At 47.6% G+C, this 17,114-nt stretch overlaps 1 protein-coding gene across 2 annotated transcripts in view; it reads right to left on the bottom strand.

Annotated features, from left to right (window-relative positions):
• Positions 1-17,114, bottom strand: part of MYO1E (myosin IE) — a 200,838-nt gene that overhangs the window by 13,990 nt on the left and 169,734 nt on the right. The window contains exons 23-26 of one of the 2 annotated variants that reach the window (XM_080645678.1): positions 11,424-11,570; positions 9,733-9,890; positions 7,579-7,671; positions 4,108-4,309 (exon numbers count right to left, since the gene is read on the bottom strand). In XM_080645678.1, the coding sequence (XP_080501804.1) occupies positions 4,108-4,309; positions 7,579-7,671; positions 9,733-9,890; positions 11,424-11,570 (600 nt within the window). Of the gene's footprint in view, positions 1-4,107; positions 4,310-7,578; positions 7,672-9,732; positions 9,891-11,423; positions 11,571-17,114 lie in introns of those variants that run through there. The other variant, XR_013959252.1, reaches the window with a different exon arrangement.

The following is a 17,114-nucleotide window of genomic DNA, read 5'->3' as shown; positions in this document are numbered from 1 at the left end:
TGGAAGGCACGTGGCCCCGTCAATATTCAATGAATGAATCCATGAAGAACCAAACCCGTAAGCTGGGACTCACACTGTCCCTGCAGCTGCGAGTCGTGCGCTCACTGCACTCCGCCAGGCCACCTTGTGAACTCTGCAGCCGCCATGCCTCTGGGGCAGCGGGTGCACTAGTTCACGCCAGGGTTAGCTGGGCTTAAGCTTTCAGCTATCACTTCTTTGTTCTGCAGATGTGAAATTTATGTCTTGAAATTCCAGGAAGGAAAATAATGGCATTTTATTTCACTGGCTCTTTAAAATAGGGTCTGTTCCAAAAGGTTGAATCTATAAACATTACTGGAAATGAGGGAATGGATGCCAGGAATTCCTCAGCTTCGTGTCGGCTTGGGCCAGGATATGGCTGCCGCTCCTGTAGCTTACGGGTTGAGAAATATTGCTATTGGACACTTGTTGGAAATTTTAAGCCCCTTGAAAATATGACTCCATTAGGAGAACCTTGTCAAGAGACACACAGGCAGCATTTCAGTTTTTCTATCGATCCCTCCTTTGTGCCGGGGCCAGAAGCCCTACCGCTGAGCACTCCCAGTATTTTCCTGGTTCTCCAACCGCTAGTTGGAGTAATCTCTGGGGTATCTAGAAATTTCCTGAAATTGTCCTCACATGAAATGGATCACGGGATTAAAAAGGCCAACAGAAAAGATATCCAGGTCTGGGTTTTGATACTTCCAGCAATGAAGTGCAGGTAGATTTTGTCATCTCAGTTACGCGGGAAGGTATAAAGCACCCTTGATTGGCACATCATGTGTTCCTATGAGGTCAGAGCGAAGGCTGGTGAATGAGCTGCTTGTCTGGTTCTTTCTTCACCTGCCCTCTTTCCCTGAGAATCAGCAAGAAGCTTTTCACCTGAATCGGACTTTTCAGAAGGTATGCTAAAGGACTGCAAGATGATGGCCCCTCTACATCTTGCTTAGTTTCCTTGTATGACAATAACAGTGACGATGACAAGAACAATGACTATGTCACACACGTGGCAAGGCAAGGGTAAAGAAACCTGTGGGGGCGGTAATTAATTTAGTAAAAGCTTCATGCATGTTCCCCCCCCCCCAAAATAACGTGACGGAACATAAAATAAACTGACAAAGACTATCCTGAATTAACTCGAGGTGCTAATTACACCATTTGATTTTATCCACACTCCATGATCCAAAAGAAATGATTGCGTATGCTTAATATGTCTGGAAGGAAGAGTGCACTGGGGGCGGGAGAGGGAAAGGAAAGATAAACCGAGGGTGTGAAAGACTGTGCTAATCTTGTTTTTCTAGATTGTCAAGTTCTAGGTCACTGCTTGGGACTGTGATGTCTAATCGAATTTTCGTGTTTAAGGAACGGTACAAGCGTGGGATCCCAGAGCTCCCTGCTGGCTCCAACAACTTCCTGTGGAATAAAGCAATTCATGTTTTCTTTTCAAAGGGGAGCTATTAAGTGCACAGAACCACGAGGCTCCTGAAATGCACATCTAAGGTCTCTGGCCACATTAGAAATTATTTTCAATTTCACTTTTATATGTTTTAGAAAATGAATTCTAAGAAAAAGCTCAGTCCTTTGACCAGAGTACAGGTTCTTAAGAAATGTGTACCCAGAGCAGATTTAATGTCCAGTGGAGACTGTCTGAGATGCTCGCAGCTACCGGACTCAGTGCCTGATGACGATCGTGACTTTTACACACAGCTGGGAACATTGTATTGGCCGGCAGGCAGCTGTGAGGGTGCCCTCTCCTTCCAGCCTCACAGCCATTGCCACGGCAACACCACGTATGCCTGATCTTTAGGCCTGAATGTGGAGAAGGGTGTGATCGGCTTGAACAGAGAACCACGGAGCTGAGGGCTGGAAGGGAGCAGCCTCGGTGAAGACACAACGTTCCTAAATTGCCTGCTCTTGGCTGACAGATGCTCCCGGCTGGCTGGTGTGCAAGTCTGGAACTTGCAGATGCAGGCTGGAAAGATGGTTTTGCTTGCCAAAACCAAAGCAAGTAGGAAGCTAGCAGGCAGAGCTAAGGGATGGGGTGCATTTCGTTCACTGACTTCAATCCCCTGCCTCCTTTGGGACAACCAACTGGGCCCGGGAAGGGTTGCTTGATTGCTTCAGTGATGTCCACCCCTCTGAATAGTGTGGGTCTGGATTACAGAGCAATCCTGTTGCCTCAACAGCACCCTTTCAACTCACCTTTACACAGACCCTTCCCTGGCTTTAACAATCAGACTAGACCGGTGGTTTTCAAAATGTGGTCCCTGGTTCAGCAGCAGCGCTGGGAACTTGGAAGAAATGTAAATTCTTAGGTCCCACCCCGACCTACTGAATCCAAACCTCTGGAGTGGGCCAGTAAGTTCTCCAGGGACTCTGGTGCTCAGTAAAGTCTGAGCGCGACTGCTTTAGACCAAGCCCACCAGGTGAGCCATGGTCACTAGAACAGATGCCACAGAGCTAGTTCCACAAGAGTGGGGGGGGGGGGGAGAGATCTAATGAAGGGGTGGCATCCACTCTACTGATGGCCACCTGTATGCAACCAAGGTGCTTCTATCTGTAGCCCAAATGGGGTAAGACTCGCGAGGGAAAAAGAAACAGCAGGAGCGAACGTGGTCAAGTTCCTAATAGCTTTGTGGTCTTTAGAAAGAAGCTGACAAGGCAGGAAAAACATCTCATAATGGGGCAGGGAGGTGAGTGGTGGCTGCCCACCCAGAGGGAGGAGCTGCTGTTCCGCTCTGTTTCGTACATGTCTCCTGATCCCATTAGAAACTTCATCATCATTCCAGAGGCTTAGAGAGAATGGAAAATGGAGGAGGGCATGAGAGAGGAGAGCAGGGGGCTGAAGGAGGCCCATCACTGGGTTCAGCAGAGAGAACTATTCCACCACTGAGAATCATGCAGAGTTGGAAGGTTCCTAACAGTCATGACCACCATGAGATAATGGTTGTATCACCATCACCATCACCATCACCACCATCACCATCAATCACAATCACCATCAATCACAATCACCACCATCACCACCACCATCACCACCATCACCATCACCATCACCATCACCATCACCATCACCATCACCATCACCATCACCATCACCATCACCATCACCATCACATCAAGCTACAGTTGGCTGAGCAGCTTCCCACATGCCTCGTATCAGGCTAGGCATTTTGTGTATAATTTCTAGTCCTCTCAACAACTCTGCAAGCTCGGTGGTATTACATCCGTGTACAGATGAGGAAAATAAAGCTCAGAGAGGGGAAGCAGCAGGTCCAATATTAGATAAACAATAGGGGCTGAAATAGGATTCTCATCCTTCTCTGGTATTTGACAATATCACTCTACAATATTTCCGCCTGGTGATTTCCATCCATCCTGTGCTCCTTACATCCTAGGGCAGTTCATCTTCGGGCTCCTAGAACGTTTTTGGTTTACTGGTTCCACTATCTACCTCCTGGCAGAGTTCACTCACTTGTCCTGCAATTGGCCTAACCCCCTTTCCACACCGATAACTCTTTGAATATCTACACCAAGCCTATCAAACTCAAAGGCTAACACGGGCGAGTTTGACATGCTTAATCTACACAGTTTCAGGAATCTTCCCTTCCTCAGGTACAAAGCCTGGCTTCTTTTTACCACTCTTCATTTTTTGTTCTAGAAAGGCAGGAAGGCTCTCATTTTAAAACCCTAAAGAGCTGATTCACAAACAAACTTCTACTTCTCATAGAATTCTGGGGTGTTATTCTCAACATTCCTGATGACTCTTTGAGCTATTGTATTTATGCAACTGCAGGCACAGACATAAACCAAAACCCCACTGTTCCCCAACCTTGCCAGAGAGCAGAAACGGTTATGAAGTAATTGAATCTCGGGGCCGATAGGGACCCCTCTTCTGATGTTTCTAAGATGCACCCTCTCTGCAGAATGACTTGTGTGCCATCAAGTTGGTCGTACTTTTAGAAATGCAAACCAAGGGCTGCACGGTGTTGGGTTCTGGAGTCCAACGTGTGGCTGGAAACCTGTGAACCCTGGTGTGACTGATGGAGAGGAGGTGCTGGCCTCACCCACAAAGGGCGGGAATCTTACCCTGCGACACCCTGGTCCGGGACCTTGAGGAAATCCAAGCTCTCCGGCATCTGAGACATGCGGTCTGAGCCCGTGGACTGCTGTCGTGGCAGGGGTGGTCGGGCCATAGAAGTGTACAGGCTTTTCTGATTTGACCGCTGGTTTCCAGGAGCATGCGGGTGTGGCACAAACTGGTTTTTGATGACTCCATTCTGATGGTATCCTAGAAAGAGGACAAAATACACCTTCAATTTTACGATCCTTTGCCAAAAGTCTCTCCAAATTCCTTCCATTTATTAACCAAGAGCAACTTAACATCGCCAGGCCTCAGTTTCCCCATCTGAAAAGATGGAGGGCATAACCGCTAACGTAGTGTGAGGAACAATGCTGATACATTGCAAACTGCCCAGCAAGCGCCCGGGACATGGCAGACACTCACACATGCTTGTGAAATTTGACAGCAGAATCACCAGACGTTCAGGGTTTCAAAGCTCACAGTCAAGAAAAGGTAAGCTTGAAACTACCTCTTGAGGGAGGCAGGCACATTCTTGGGTCTGAGAAGAATTATGAGGTTATTATTCAAGCCGGCTGGCAGGCAACTATTTAAACATTAGAAACCCATTTTCAAAGGCTCAGTCTTGGGTGTCCTTGCAGGAGCCCGTTGGGAGAGGTGGAGGCAGCACCCCACTCAGGCAGGGGAAATGTGGCTGCTGCTGGGGTCGATCTGGATAGAGCAAGCTCCCTTAGCCACACACCTGCTCCTAGTCAAGATCACATTATCTGATGAGTAAGGGATGACGGCGATGGGCATTATCAATCCATGCGAGGTGTGAAGAAATCCTCAGTTCCTCTCCATTTGCAGATCGGGCAACAGCGAAGAAGAACAAGACTCCTCAAGGCACACTTTATGAACCCACCATGAAGCCCTTCCCACTGCACTAAGGGAGAGACACTTTGGAACGAGCAGGATGATCTCGTTTATAAGAGGGACTCGGGGTTCAGATTTGGCTCTGCCTCTCATAGCTGTGCTGACCGTGAGCAAGATAAATGCGCCTTTAGAGTGTCAATTTCTTCATGAAAGAAACAAGGAGCTTGGTGAGAGCCAACTGCTGCCAAGGTTGCCAAGGATAGGAGAGGGGTACGCAGAGCGGGGTGAGCTCTAGGCCTCGATGCTCACCAGGGGCGGGGGCAGGGGTGGGGCTCTCCATGCTGCTTATAACCCACTCACCTGCCATAAATTCAGAAATCAGAAATAAGCGTTTAGAAATGTTCATAGCAGTTTCATGGGCATATTTCACATCTGTTAAATCTAATAAGAAATTTTGGTGTATCATGTTGAATGCTTTTAAAATCCCATTCTTCTAGTAATCTTTATTTTACCTTAAAGAAGTATGGTTTGTGGTGGAATTGAAATTAAGAAAAGAGCAATAACAACCCAGGTCCTTTACTGCAGATCATGTGAGAAGCTGAACTAAGAGATTCAAGCCCAACTGCCTCATTTTATTGATGAAGAAACTGTCACGGAGAGAGGTTGGGTGCCATGCTCAAGGTCAGATACTTGGCCTGAGGTGACTTGGGCCAACCTCGCTGAGGTCAGTCCTAGTTTCTAGGTGGACTGGCCAGGATTTTGCACAGGGACTAGCCCATTCTATCTAATAAAGAGGGAATATGCAAATCGACTGTCATGCCATCACAAAGATGGCTGCGCCTACAGCAGAGGCGGGGTTTCTGTAACACAAGATGGCTGTACCCACAGTGGAGGCTGAGTTCCTGCAACGAGCCTTAACAAGCAATCAGCAGGAACCTGAGGCTGCATGGCACTGGGCCGGGGCAGGGAACCTGAGGCTGTGCCCCCCATCCCGGCGGGGCTTGACGGGAGTGGGGCTGGTCGGGTCTGGATCTCGCCCAATGGGGGCGGGGCTGGGTTTCGCACGATTTCAAGGTGTGTGCGGGTGGGTGGGGACTTGACTCTGGGTCCCGTGGCACACCCCAGACTCTGACAGGAGGAAGATTTTCATATACATTTTACTAATTTTCTTTCATTTCTGACGTTTCTATTATAGAGAAAGGGCAAATAGAAATATTAAAATATTTCCTCTAATTAATTCCCTTTTAATGTGCACGAATTTCGTGACCGGACCACAAGTTTAGTAATACAACACCACATTCGTTCTCTTAGATTGCTTTGTGCTTGGATTTTCTTCAAGGATAAAGGCAGAGGGGAGGAGAGACAGCTGGGCCAGGCAGGATGGGACTCCAAGAGATGAGAATCAGTTTCTCAGTGACAGGCACAGTGTCCATATTTTTAGCACAGGCAACAAAAGAAATGCTTTCTACTGCTCATCTCAGACACTGGGCCAATAGATAACCCGTTCAGGCCTAGAAACCCAAACTTATTCACATCAAACATTCTAGGGGCAGTTTTTTTATTAATTGAATTTTGTGAGTGAGGGAAAGACATTTTTGTCAATTTTGAGAGTGCTCTTCAAACACTAAACAGATTATGAAGGGCAAAAAGTCTTACGTGTATTTGGGTTTGGATTTCATTGACCTGCATATTATATTTTTACCATAAAAATGAGAAATATGAAACACTAGGGGCCCGATACACGAAGATTCATGCAAGAATGGGCCTTCCTTCCCCTGGCTGCCGGCACTGCCTTCGCTCCGGCCCGAGCATCCTTTTCGCTCCGGCCCGGAGCCGCCTTTCTGCCTTCCCACGCTGCCCAGAGGCCCAGAGCGGCTGGGGTGATGCAGAACGCCTGCGTCATCACCATGATGATGCAAGCATCCCGCACAGCCCCCAGCTGCTCGGTGCCTGTGTATGCAAATTAACCCGCCATCTTTGTTGGGTTAATTTGCATACTCCTGATTGGCTGGTGGGCATCGTGAAGGTACGGTCAATTTGCATCTTACTCTTTTATTAGTGTAGATATGGTCTAAACATTTTCTTTGTATTAAAAATTTTTTTTCCTATCAATTTTGTATCTCAGATATTACTTTATTTTTGGGAGCCATTCTCCTAGAGCCTATCTGACTAAGAATAAACATTTTCAAGTTGTCATTAAGCTGTAAACTTGTTGCAAAATATTGTCGTGGGTGATGATGGTGAGGTTATATCTGGCAAAATCCTGTTTCTATAAAGGCAGCATCCTGCACCTTCGAGGCTGACAGCATCCTGGTTGCCAGGGACAAGGAACCCCTTCTCTCTTACGGAAGGAGGGAGCCTTTCCTAAGGGAGTGACTAGCGCCGGGCAATGGGCAATGCAATCCAGGCCGTTCACTCAGCACAGTTCAGTCTGAGCAGCTCACACTTCCCTGCATTTCAGGGTCACAAGCAGCGCTGCTGTGTTGGGAGTACACCTGGCACTGAAATGGCTCAGGGCTGTCTAATTATGTGCATTTATCTGCTAATGGGTTTCTTCCCAATTATGTTTTGCAAGTTATGGGTTCAGGTTAATGGTCCCAGTCCATGGCACTTGCTTGGCTTACCTGGCGGGGGCGGGGCAGCTCTCATTGGGTAGTTGGCATTGTGAGTCTGACTGGAATAACCTCTGCTTTGGGTCATGTTCCTCCTGGTGGGGCCTGAAATAAACAAGCAAGACAACGTCACAATCAGTACAACTCATTGGTTTTATGGCTCCTGGTGGCTTCTTGCTTGTGCAAAACTTGAGAGACCCTGGAATGCAGATCTCGGTCGGATCTGCAGGAGGCTGGCCACAGTGGAGAAGAGATATTTGGGGGAAATACTGTCCTGGTAGCTGCTGGCTGGGCGGGGCTGGAGGATATGTGGATGGAGGAACGGTTTTGAAATGCTAGCTAGAGACAATAACTGTACAAAGAGTATTAATAATCTTACAAAGGTGTTTCAATTTGTGTAGATTTTTCAAGAGACAGGAGGGACATTTTTATGTTTGCACTCATGTCCTGAATATAGCACAGGAGCTGAACACGCAAATGCTACACGTCAAGGTCATGGGCATGAAGCACATTTCAGCACTAACTGCACATCTGCTTATGTCGAGCCTTTCATGCAAGAGTTTGTGTTCCACAGTCTTCCAGGGAAACAGAGGTCCTGGAGGGTGGGAGCAGACTTGGACCCTGGACAGAGACCTGAAGAGTCAGAAAGGAGCTGGTGCTAACGGAACACCACTGCCGGCCAGAATCAGGGCTGGGACGGCAGGGCCCCGGGTGGCCGGCTGGGACACATGTGCCAGAAAGGAAAACGATAAAGAGGGTCTCAAGTGGGGCAGCTGGAGAGGGTGCAGAGGGAAGTCCCTGCAGGGAGGAGGCAGGCAGTGACGAGGCGTGAGTAGCACAAAGGAGTGATCCTGGGGTCCTGGGGCAAAGTCGCCCTTTTAGACAATGTTCCACTCTGAGCCTCCGGAACACTGCGCACACATCCTGCTGGCGTCGGCAGCCCTCCTTTGCCATGCCCCGTGCCTGGCATCTGAGCCCAGTGGACCCTTCACCTGGGCTGTCAGGCCTCTGCTTCCAGTTGGGTTGGGCAGGGGAGGCACTGGCAGGAAGCTGCAGCGCCAGGGGAGAGGAAAGTTGGGGTATCTATCCTGCGGCTTCCTGCCTGCAGCCTTCAGCCCAGCTCTTTCCTCCTCCGTCCCACAGGCTCCGGGTAATGCTAGTGTCCTCAGTTCTTTGTCCCAGGTCCCCACTTTGTTCCCTCAACCTGCCCACCTCTCTGTAAAGTATCCTTTTACTCAAAAGGATCTTCATGGTGGAAGGGGAAGGACAGAGGTTTATGGGGGGAAAAGGAGGACCTATGTAATACTTTCAACAATGAAGATTTAAAAAAAAAGTGTCTTCAATAATCCCCCCTAAATATGTGGTCCGTTTTCTGCAAGTACTGAGTAATACACAGACATTCACCAACAATTTCTGATTGGCTGTTTATCTATATTGATCTGTCCTGCATTATTGAGTCATAGTGCATGCCAGAGCCTGTCTGTTAGATGGATTTCATAAAGGCCTATCTTATATCTGGCATACTCTTCATTGACCATATATACGGACTAAATTTTATAGAGATATCTCTGTCTACAAATATGTAGCATATATGACTATGTTATGCTGTGTATTATAATGTTATAAATATCACTTATAAATAGAAAAGGACTCAAAGGCCAGTGAAGGGGTGAGACCGGGGTGTGTTGGCGCATGAGTGTCACCTAATGCCGAGCTCTAAATGAAGGTGGGAGGTGCTAGATGTGATGCACAGGACAGCGAGTCCACGTGGGGAGTGGTGAATGTGGCCAATTTCTTTAAAACTGACAGAAAGGACACATTTTGCATTGTTGACACGATCTGACTAGAAAGGGCTGGGAAATTTTAAGCCAACAAACTTATTTGTTTTAAACACAATATTGTGGTGCCAGGAATACCAGACATAACTACTGGACCGTTCAGAAAGGTCGAACTGCATTTGCCTTGATGTTGGTTTAGTTTGAAATGCCTGAGTCAGAAGAAAACCAGGCCCAGGAGGCAGGAGAGGTGCTGGGTCACTGCCCCGCAGATCTGCGCACCTATCATGAGCGCTGGGTGAGAAGAAAGACGGTGCGGGGCAGAGGAGGGGAGGGCCTGGCGGGGGAGCCGGGAGCCCAGCCCAGGTCCCTGGGGCCCGCAGACACTTACGGGAGTTCTTGGGCAGCCCGGGTCCGATGCTGACCTGCAGCACTTTGTTGCTGGGCTTGAGGATGGCCAGGTCCCCGAAGCCTTGGTGGAACTGCACCTGCCGGGAGCCCCCGGCACTCCAGGGGCCCCAGTTCTCTTTTTTCAACTTGAGTTCAAGCCTGCGACAAGCATATTGGTTGGAGTTAAGCCAGAATGAAGCAGAGAGAAAATGCAGCTCACCCACCCCAGCATGGCGTTCGACTGCTGGGCGAACCTGCTGTCAAACAAGGCAAGACCAGGACTGTAACCAGCACAGGGCCCGGGGGATGCGTCTGACAGCCACGGTTTGGCACAAGAGTGAGCCCAGCGACCAGAGGCAGAGCATGTAGGGCCCAGCACCTGTGAGAACCAGGTGGTGAGGGAGGTGCCAGTGTCACTCTGCAGTGGACCCGGGTGGGACTGCCTGGGGGACAGGAGGAAGGGGACAACTTCCAGGCCACACCTGCCGTGGTGCGTCCTCGTGCCTCTCTCCGATTTCCCTGGTCTGTTGATGGAGGACTGGGAGCTGCCAGACACACGTTAGCCCATGTCTTCCTGAGCACAGAATGCGGTTATTACTTCCCTAAGTTCTAGTCCTTCACCGTTACCCCACCCCAGGCAGAGGAAAAGATAGCACTCAGCAACCAAAATCCAAACAGCAGGGAGGTTTCCTCACAACTCCAAACCCCCAGCCAGTTTTATTTTTCATATTGCCTCTATGCTTACACAATTCCATTCCATATTCTGCTTTCTAAAAATCCTCCTTTTCACGTTGTTGGACCAAAAAAATCATAATTTTAAGTAGCTGCCTATTATTCTATTGAGTGGCTTGGCTCTTCAGAGTCTCCCTTTCTTGTTATTCCCTTATTACAAATTCCCAGAAAAAATAACTGCCCTGGTCTGAATAGCCAAATGGTTCCTTGGAAGAGCTGCAAAGAATCCATACAATTACCAGTATCTATTTCAATGCAACCACAGCAGCATCAATCACGGTAAGTTTCCCTCATCAAGGAATTAAGGCTTTACTTTGGAATTCTTGTGGGTAGTAAGAGAGATCGCCATGTGATAGATGGAAATTTAAGGAGAAAAAAAATCACTCTCACCTGACAAATAGGATTAGAAGCTTGACAGACAGTATTCCAGGATCTGGTCCACGAGACCATGTTGTTACAGCAAAGGCAGGTGACCCCAGACCCAAGACACGGGCCATCTGCAGCCCACTAGTCCCCAGGTCCCCCACCCCCCATAGGCATTATGTATTGATTTTGGGAACTTAAGCCCCCACTCTGTTCACTTTCTCTTTCTTCCCGTGTTACTCTGCTCTGGCTGCTCTGCTAAATAAAAGTATTCTTTTATTGATAATATTAAAAAAATCTGCCTTTTCCTGCAGATTTTTGTCCAAATGACAAAACATACACCCTTTGGTGAAGTCATTGTTTCACAGAAACATAAAAGTGACCTTTTCAAAGTCCATGACAGCCATCGGACTGTAATATGCAGCCCTGCGATTCTGGGGAGTGGGGGGTGGGGGGTGGGGGTGGGGGTGGGGAAGAAGCTAAGGCAGCCAGGGCGGAAGCCACCAGAGCTGGCAGGCCCTAGGACCTACCCACAGCCCTCCCCTCCTCTCAGCCTGGCCCTGGGCAGTGAGCTCAGGGCCCCAGGTCCCAACTTACGTGTTGCTAAATTTCAGAGGTAGTTGTTTCTGGGTTTTTTCCTCATAACGCTTTGCTAAGAGGCTTAAGAATTCAGTTTTGAAGACGGATTCAAGCAAACTGTCATACTCTTGCTCGTGAAGAATAAAAATGTCATCTTGCATAGTACTGCAGGGATTAGAAAGAAAAGTTGCACTTTCGTTTACCCATCCTTTTTTCACTCAATTTTTAGTTCTGTAAGACAGCACTAGGTTTCTAGCCTTTCTTCCTGTAAGCGATAATCTTTAAAAGAAAACACAACAATTACATAATGGAGCCACTGAAAGCTGCTTTGGGAGGAAGTTTACAGCCCACCCACAGCATCCACAGAAGCACTTCTCCCACGCCACGGCTAAAAGCAGAACTTTAAGAACGATTTAGTCTTAAAAAAAAATCCATTTAGTCTTTTTAAAAAATCCATTTTCAAACTCCATTTCTATGTTCTTAAGATCATGTAAATCCAGAATGCGACTGAGTAGAATGGGCTGAAAATGAACCGTTCCACATAAGTCCTAAGTTAGTAGAACTGATGACATGGTTGCAGCCACAGTAATAAATCCTAATTTGAAGAATTGTAAGCTCAGTTATCAAAAGGGAAGCCGACATCCTGGGCTTCGAATGCACTCATTATTAGGAGCCTTTGGGTACTCGGTGCTCAGCTCAGAACGCGTGCCAGGTGCTGCTGAAGGTGCGCCCACACCGCAGGGCAGACACACCAGCCAGGTGTGCGACAGCAGCAAGCGCGAGCATCGTGTGCCACCTGGTGCATTTCGTGGCTCAGGGAAAGCACATCTTTGTGGGAAACGCACATTTGGAAAGGGTACGGCTGGGGGCAAACATGCCTGGAGCGGGGATGGAAAGAAGAGGCTGAGGGAAACCCAGTACTGGGGAAAACACCTAGTGGCAGCGGGGAATCACTTATACATATAGTGCCATCACCAAGCCCAGCTGGACTTTGTGGAAATTACAACGCACATACCATTGAGGGTTTCCCCCCCTGCTGTTAGGTGTCCAGCCCAGTTGAAGGAGGGTACCACCCCAAAGGCTTCAGAATGTATAGGTTTACAATGACCTCCAAGCACCACTGTCAACTAGCTAAGTCAACCCTCTTACATGACATTTTATTGGCCATGGTAAGCGTTTTTCTAGGCATTAAAAGCAAAGTAAGCGAACCCTCTTGATGAATTGACCACACGCATATTTTAATCCCTTTACATGCAAGAAATGCCAACGACATGGCTTTTTAGGAAGCAGAGCCAAGGGGTGTCACTCAGGAGCTGTGCCCTGCTCTCAGGGCCCCTGGTACCACTGTACAGTAGGATTGTGGTCTGTGACAAAGCCAGAGGGCAGGGCCAGTAAGGAGGACTGGAGTGTGGAGAATCTTTGAGATGAGGGATCCTTCTTTCATGTAGAATCTGATCCACTTAAACTGCAACTCATGAGGTCTCTCTGTTCAATCCCATGAATACCAGGTCAGGGTGGGCAGTCCGTGGGACCAGGGGTCTTCCTTGGGCAGAGAGAGCCTTGTCGGGCTATCCCAGGCTTGTCAGGAACTTTCTCTTTCTGGGCTGAGGCAGGAAGCTCAGGACCCGAACTGATCAGGCCAGAGACTGTAGCCATAGCCTCTCTCCCGGACACCTCAGCCCCAGCCTCCCTACAGGAAGGAGCTTGGTAATCCACAGGAGAAGAGGTCCAGGGCAGGACCACAACACAGCTGGAATCCAAAGGCACAGAATGGCAGCGTAAACCAACCACAGGGGGGTGGGACACACGAGCAGCAAGATACCATCACCTGGGGAAGGAGCTGGCCCCTCACAGCCTGTTCATTGAAGACAACTACCCCAAGGAGTTATCCCTGGATGTGAAGTCAGAATACTTACAGGCATTTTTTGGACATGTAATGGCCACCTGGTAGAGCACCTGGTCATCATCATTTCCTCAGGAGTTTGTTTTCAAACATCCCCACATAACAACCAGACTTCCTCACACTCTTGTGAGAGTTGGGATATAGGTTTTTCTGTTGTGATGAGGACCCTGACAACCAGTGGTTTCAACAACAGGTACAGCTTTTTCATCTGTCACTCAACAGCATGTGTAAAATCAACACCAGGGCCAACATGACAGTTCTACAGTGTCAGGGAGCCAGGCATCTTCCCACTCCTTCCCTTCACAGAAATGACTAAGCAGTGATATAAGTCACTTCTTCTCACACCGCCCTGGCCAGCACTGTCACATGGCTACACCTAGCTGCAAGGGAGCCTGGGAAATGTAGTCCTGGGGCAGGTTGCTGGCCATTAATAGGTAGAGGAGAGAATGGATATTATAGGACAGTGGACAATCTCCACTCTACCTTCTTGTTCCCAAACTAGGAATTAGAAACTTTTCTTAAAGTTTGAGAATAATATACCTCAGAGGGTTGAGGCCACAACGCTACTATCATCTTTCTATTTTTATATTTTTTAAATATATTTCATTGATTTTTTTACAGAGAGGAAGGGAGAGGGATAGAGAGCTAGAAACATCGATGAGAGAGAAACATTAATCAGCTGCCTCTTGCACACCTCCTACTGGGGATGTGCCCGCAACCAAGGTACATGCCCTTGACCAGAATCAAACCTGGGACCTTTCAGTCCGCAGGCCGACGCTCTATCCACTCTGAGCCAAACCAGTTAGGGCCATCTTCCTATTTTTAGAAAAATTCTGGAATTGTCTTAATTCAAAACTCCAAAGGACGCTTAGATAAAAGTTGCTCAAAACAGCTCTCCAAGTCCCTTGGAATTAATGAAATGAAGTCCGAGCATCCTAGCACAAGAGTGAGAGACTGCTGCGTTAGGAAGGGAGTGCACCCAATGGGGAAAGAGTGAAAACAGGAAGCACCACTTTCTGGCGTGTGGGGTGAGGTATGACACTCCTGTTGAGGTGACTGGACTCAAAGCATTCTTTGACATGTCCAGACGTGTCTGTTTGTCTGGCTGTACTGCAGGCGGGACTGATTATTCAGCGGGGCTAAATGAGCCCAACATAAGTAATCCTGAGGAGTTTAATGTGCTTAGATTTATTACCATAAAGAAAAAAAAAAGCAAGCAGGCCAAAACTTTAAGGTCAATTATCAGCATGAGTCTGGAAACAAAAAGAGATGGTTTGGACACTTTGACTTCAACCATCAAATTCAAAACCCCTCCCTTTCATGACCCAGGCTTGGGAGTCGGTGAATCCATCCTTGTCCAGGCCAGAGTTCCAGCCCATTCCTTTCTCCTCAGCCCATGCTCCTAGATCTGGAAACAAAGTTTTTACATTTATTTATTCTTTAAAAAAAATCAGACTTATGTTTGGATTTCGCCCTTGTCTTATTCATGTGCTCAAGCTGCAATTCCTTGCAGATGTCTGCACCCCGTGCTGAAAGCTCCCGCCCCGGTCTAGTTCCTGCTTTGGCTTTCTGCTTGTTTTTATCCCCTCATCTTTGTGGCTTATTGTGGTATTGCTGAGAACACTAGAAAATCTTGTTTTACTCCCTGAACCAGTATCTTCTTCAAAAAATGTTACAAAACACTGAGTAAAGTCTTAAAGGCATTCCCCCCCTGCTTAAAGCCGGAAAGGTAATTTGCTGAGATGACCCTGCCTTTATAAAAATTGTTCCTGATTATGAAATAAATGCTCCTTTTAGCAACCTGGAAAGTACTGAGGTAAATCCAGAAGAAAATAGACCTTCTCCAGAGCTCCACCCTCAGGGAAACCAGTGGCACCAGGCTGGGAATCTATGAGTTTCTCTGAGAAAGTGCAGGGATAGGTTGTATGAGGCCTCATCACAGACCTCCCAGGAGAACGCCACCGGCCACCTGGCTGCAGGTGCAAAGGCTCCTTCCCGTCTTTGAACACCAGGCCTGCCCTATGCATCCCTCTCCAAACACTTCTAACTTGGGGCACATGTTTACTCAGGTGTCTGCTCCCTCTTCTGGAGTGGGAGGGGCTCCTTGAGGTGGTGACTATGTCTCATTCACCTTCGAATCCAGGGCTGAACACAAGGTAGGTGGTCAGTTCCAAAAGCCAATGACTTCTAGGTTCCCAATGCTCCAAGGCCATGACGAGTCACAACAAGATTTCAGTATGGCTTCAGGTCAGCTGAGCAGGTGGTGAAGCGGGCTGCTCTGATCACCAGATGCTTAGGTCAATTGGGCAATGAAACATCTGGGCAAGAATGTTGTGACCAAAGAAGCTGGCGCCTCTGTCTAAAGCCCCTCTTACAGGTTGCTTTGCCCATCACATACAAAGATGGGCAGCCACATAGCTTTTTGGTCTTAGGCATGATCAGCTATGGGAATGAGAAGGGCTCCTAGAAGCTTCATCAGACAGTCCCCAAATATGAGACTTTATGATACCAATTTCATTGCCTAAAAACAGGAAAGCAAAGAGCATAGGCTATGACACCTTGTGGCCACCCTTTCAGCAAATTGAGCTTTTCAAATAGGAGCCAGGTCAGTACTTGGACAGGAAGCAGCTCTGGAAGGGTTCTTCCAAAACTGATGCTTGGCCTGTCAGCAGACTCTGGGCCTCGAAAATCCAATGTCTCAACTAAATATATATATTTTTAAAATATATTTTATTGATTTTTTACAGAGAGGAAGGGAGAGGGATAGAGAGTTAGAAACATCGATGAGAGAGAAACATCGATCAGCTGCCTCCTGCACACTCCCTACTGGGGACGTGCCCGCAACCAAGGTACATGCCCTTGACCGGAATCAAACCTGGGACCTTTCAGTCCGCAGGCTGACGCTCTATCCACTGAGCCAAACCGGTTTCGGCTCAACTAAATATTGATGTGTCACCTCCCCACACTCTCCCCAGGTCTCCAGGGAAGGTGGAAGCCAGCATCAGTGGTCCCATCTAACGAATCTTAGATGAGGATTTTCCTGTTCACATTACCCTAGAGTCCCTTGGACAGCTGTAGTCTTCGTCTCTCCAAGCTACTGGGCCGATCCTATTTTTTCTTGTTAAGTTAAAAAATTTCAATTAGCCCTAGCCGGTTTGGCTCAGTGGATAGAGCGTCGACCTGCGAACTGAAAGGTCCTGGGTTCGATTTTGGTCAAGGGCACATGCCCGGGTTGTGGGCTTGATCCCCAGTGGGGGATTTGCAGGAGGCAGCTGATCCATGATTCTCTCTCATCATGGATATTTCTATCTCACTCTTCCTTCCTCTCTGAAATCAATAAAAATTTATATTAAAAAATTTCAATTCTAATTCAACCAGGTATATTTCAGCATATTTATAAAAGGTAAAGAAAAGAACTTATAAAATATGATGTCTATTGGAGGATTAGAAAAAAAATCTTGACTATGAAAAATTTTAAATATATAGAGTAGAATGAACCTCCACATGTCAAGTGTAAACAATTACCAATCCACAATCATATCTGCACTCCCACTCCACACACAAGCCAGGCTATTCTGGAGCAAAGTGTAAACATCATATTACTTTATCCTTAAATATTTCAGTGTGAGTCTCTAAAAGACAAAGCCTCTCTAAATAAAAATAATCACAATACCATTATCACGCCTAAAGAAATGAACAATAAATCCTTCCTCTCAAATATTTAGTCATGTTCACATTTCCCAAACGGTCTCATAATTGTTTTTGAATGGTGGTTTGTTTGGACAGGGAGCTGAGGGCCCATTTTG

This window comes from Plecotus auritus, assembly GCF_963455305.1.
Source record: "Plecotus auritus genome assembly, chromosome: 1".
NCBI classification, from domain to species: domain Eukaryota; kingdom Metazoa; phylum Chordata; class Mammalia; order Chiroptera; family Vespertilionidae; genus Plecotus; species Plecotus auritus.
This window is presented reverse-complemented; position numbering and strand designations above follow the sequence as displayed.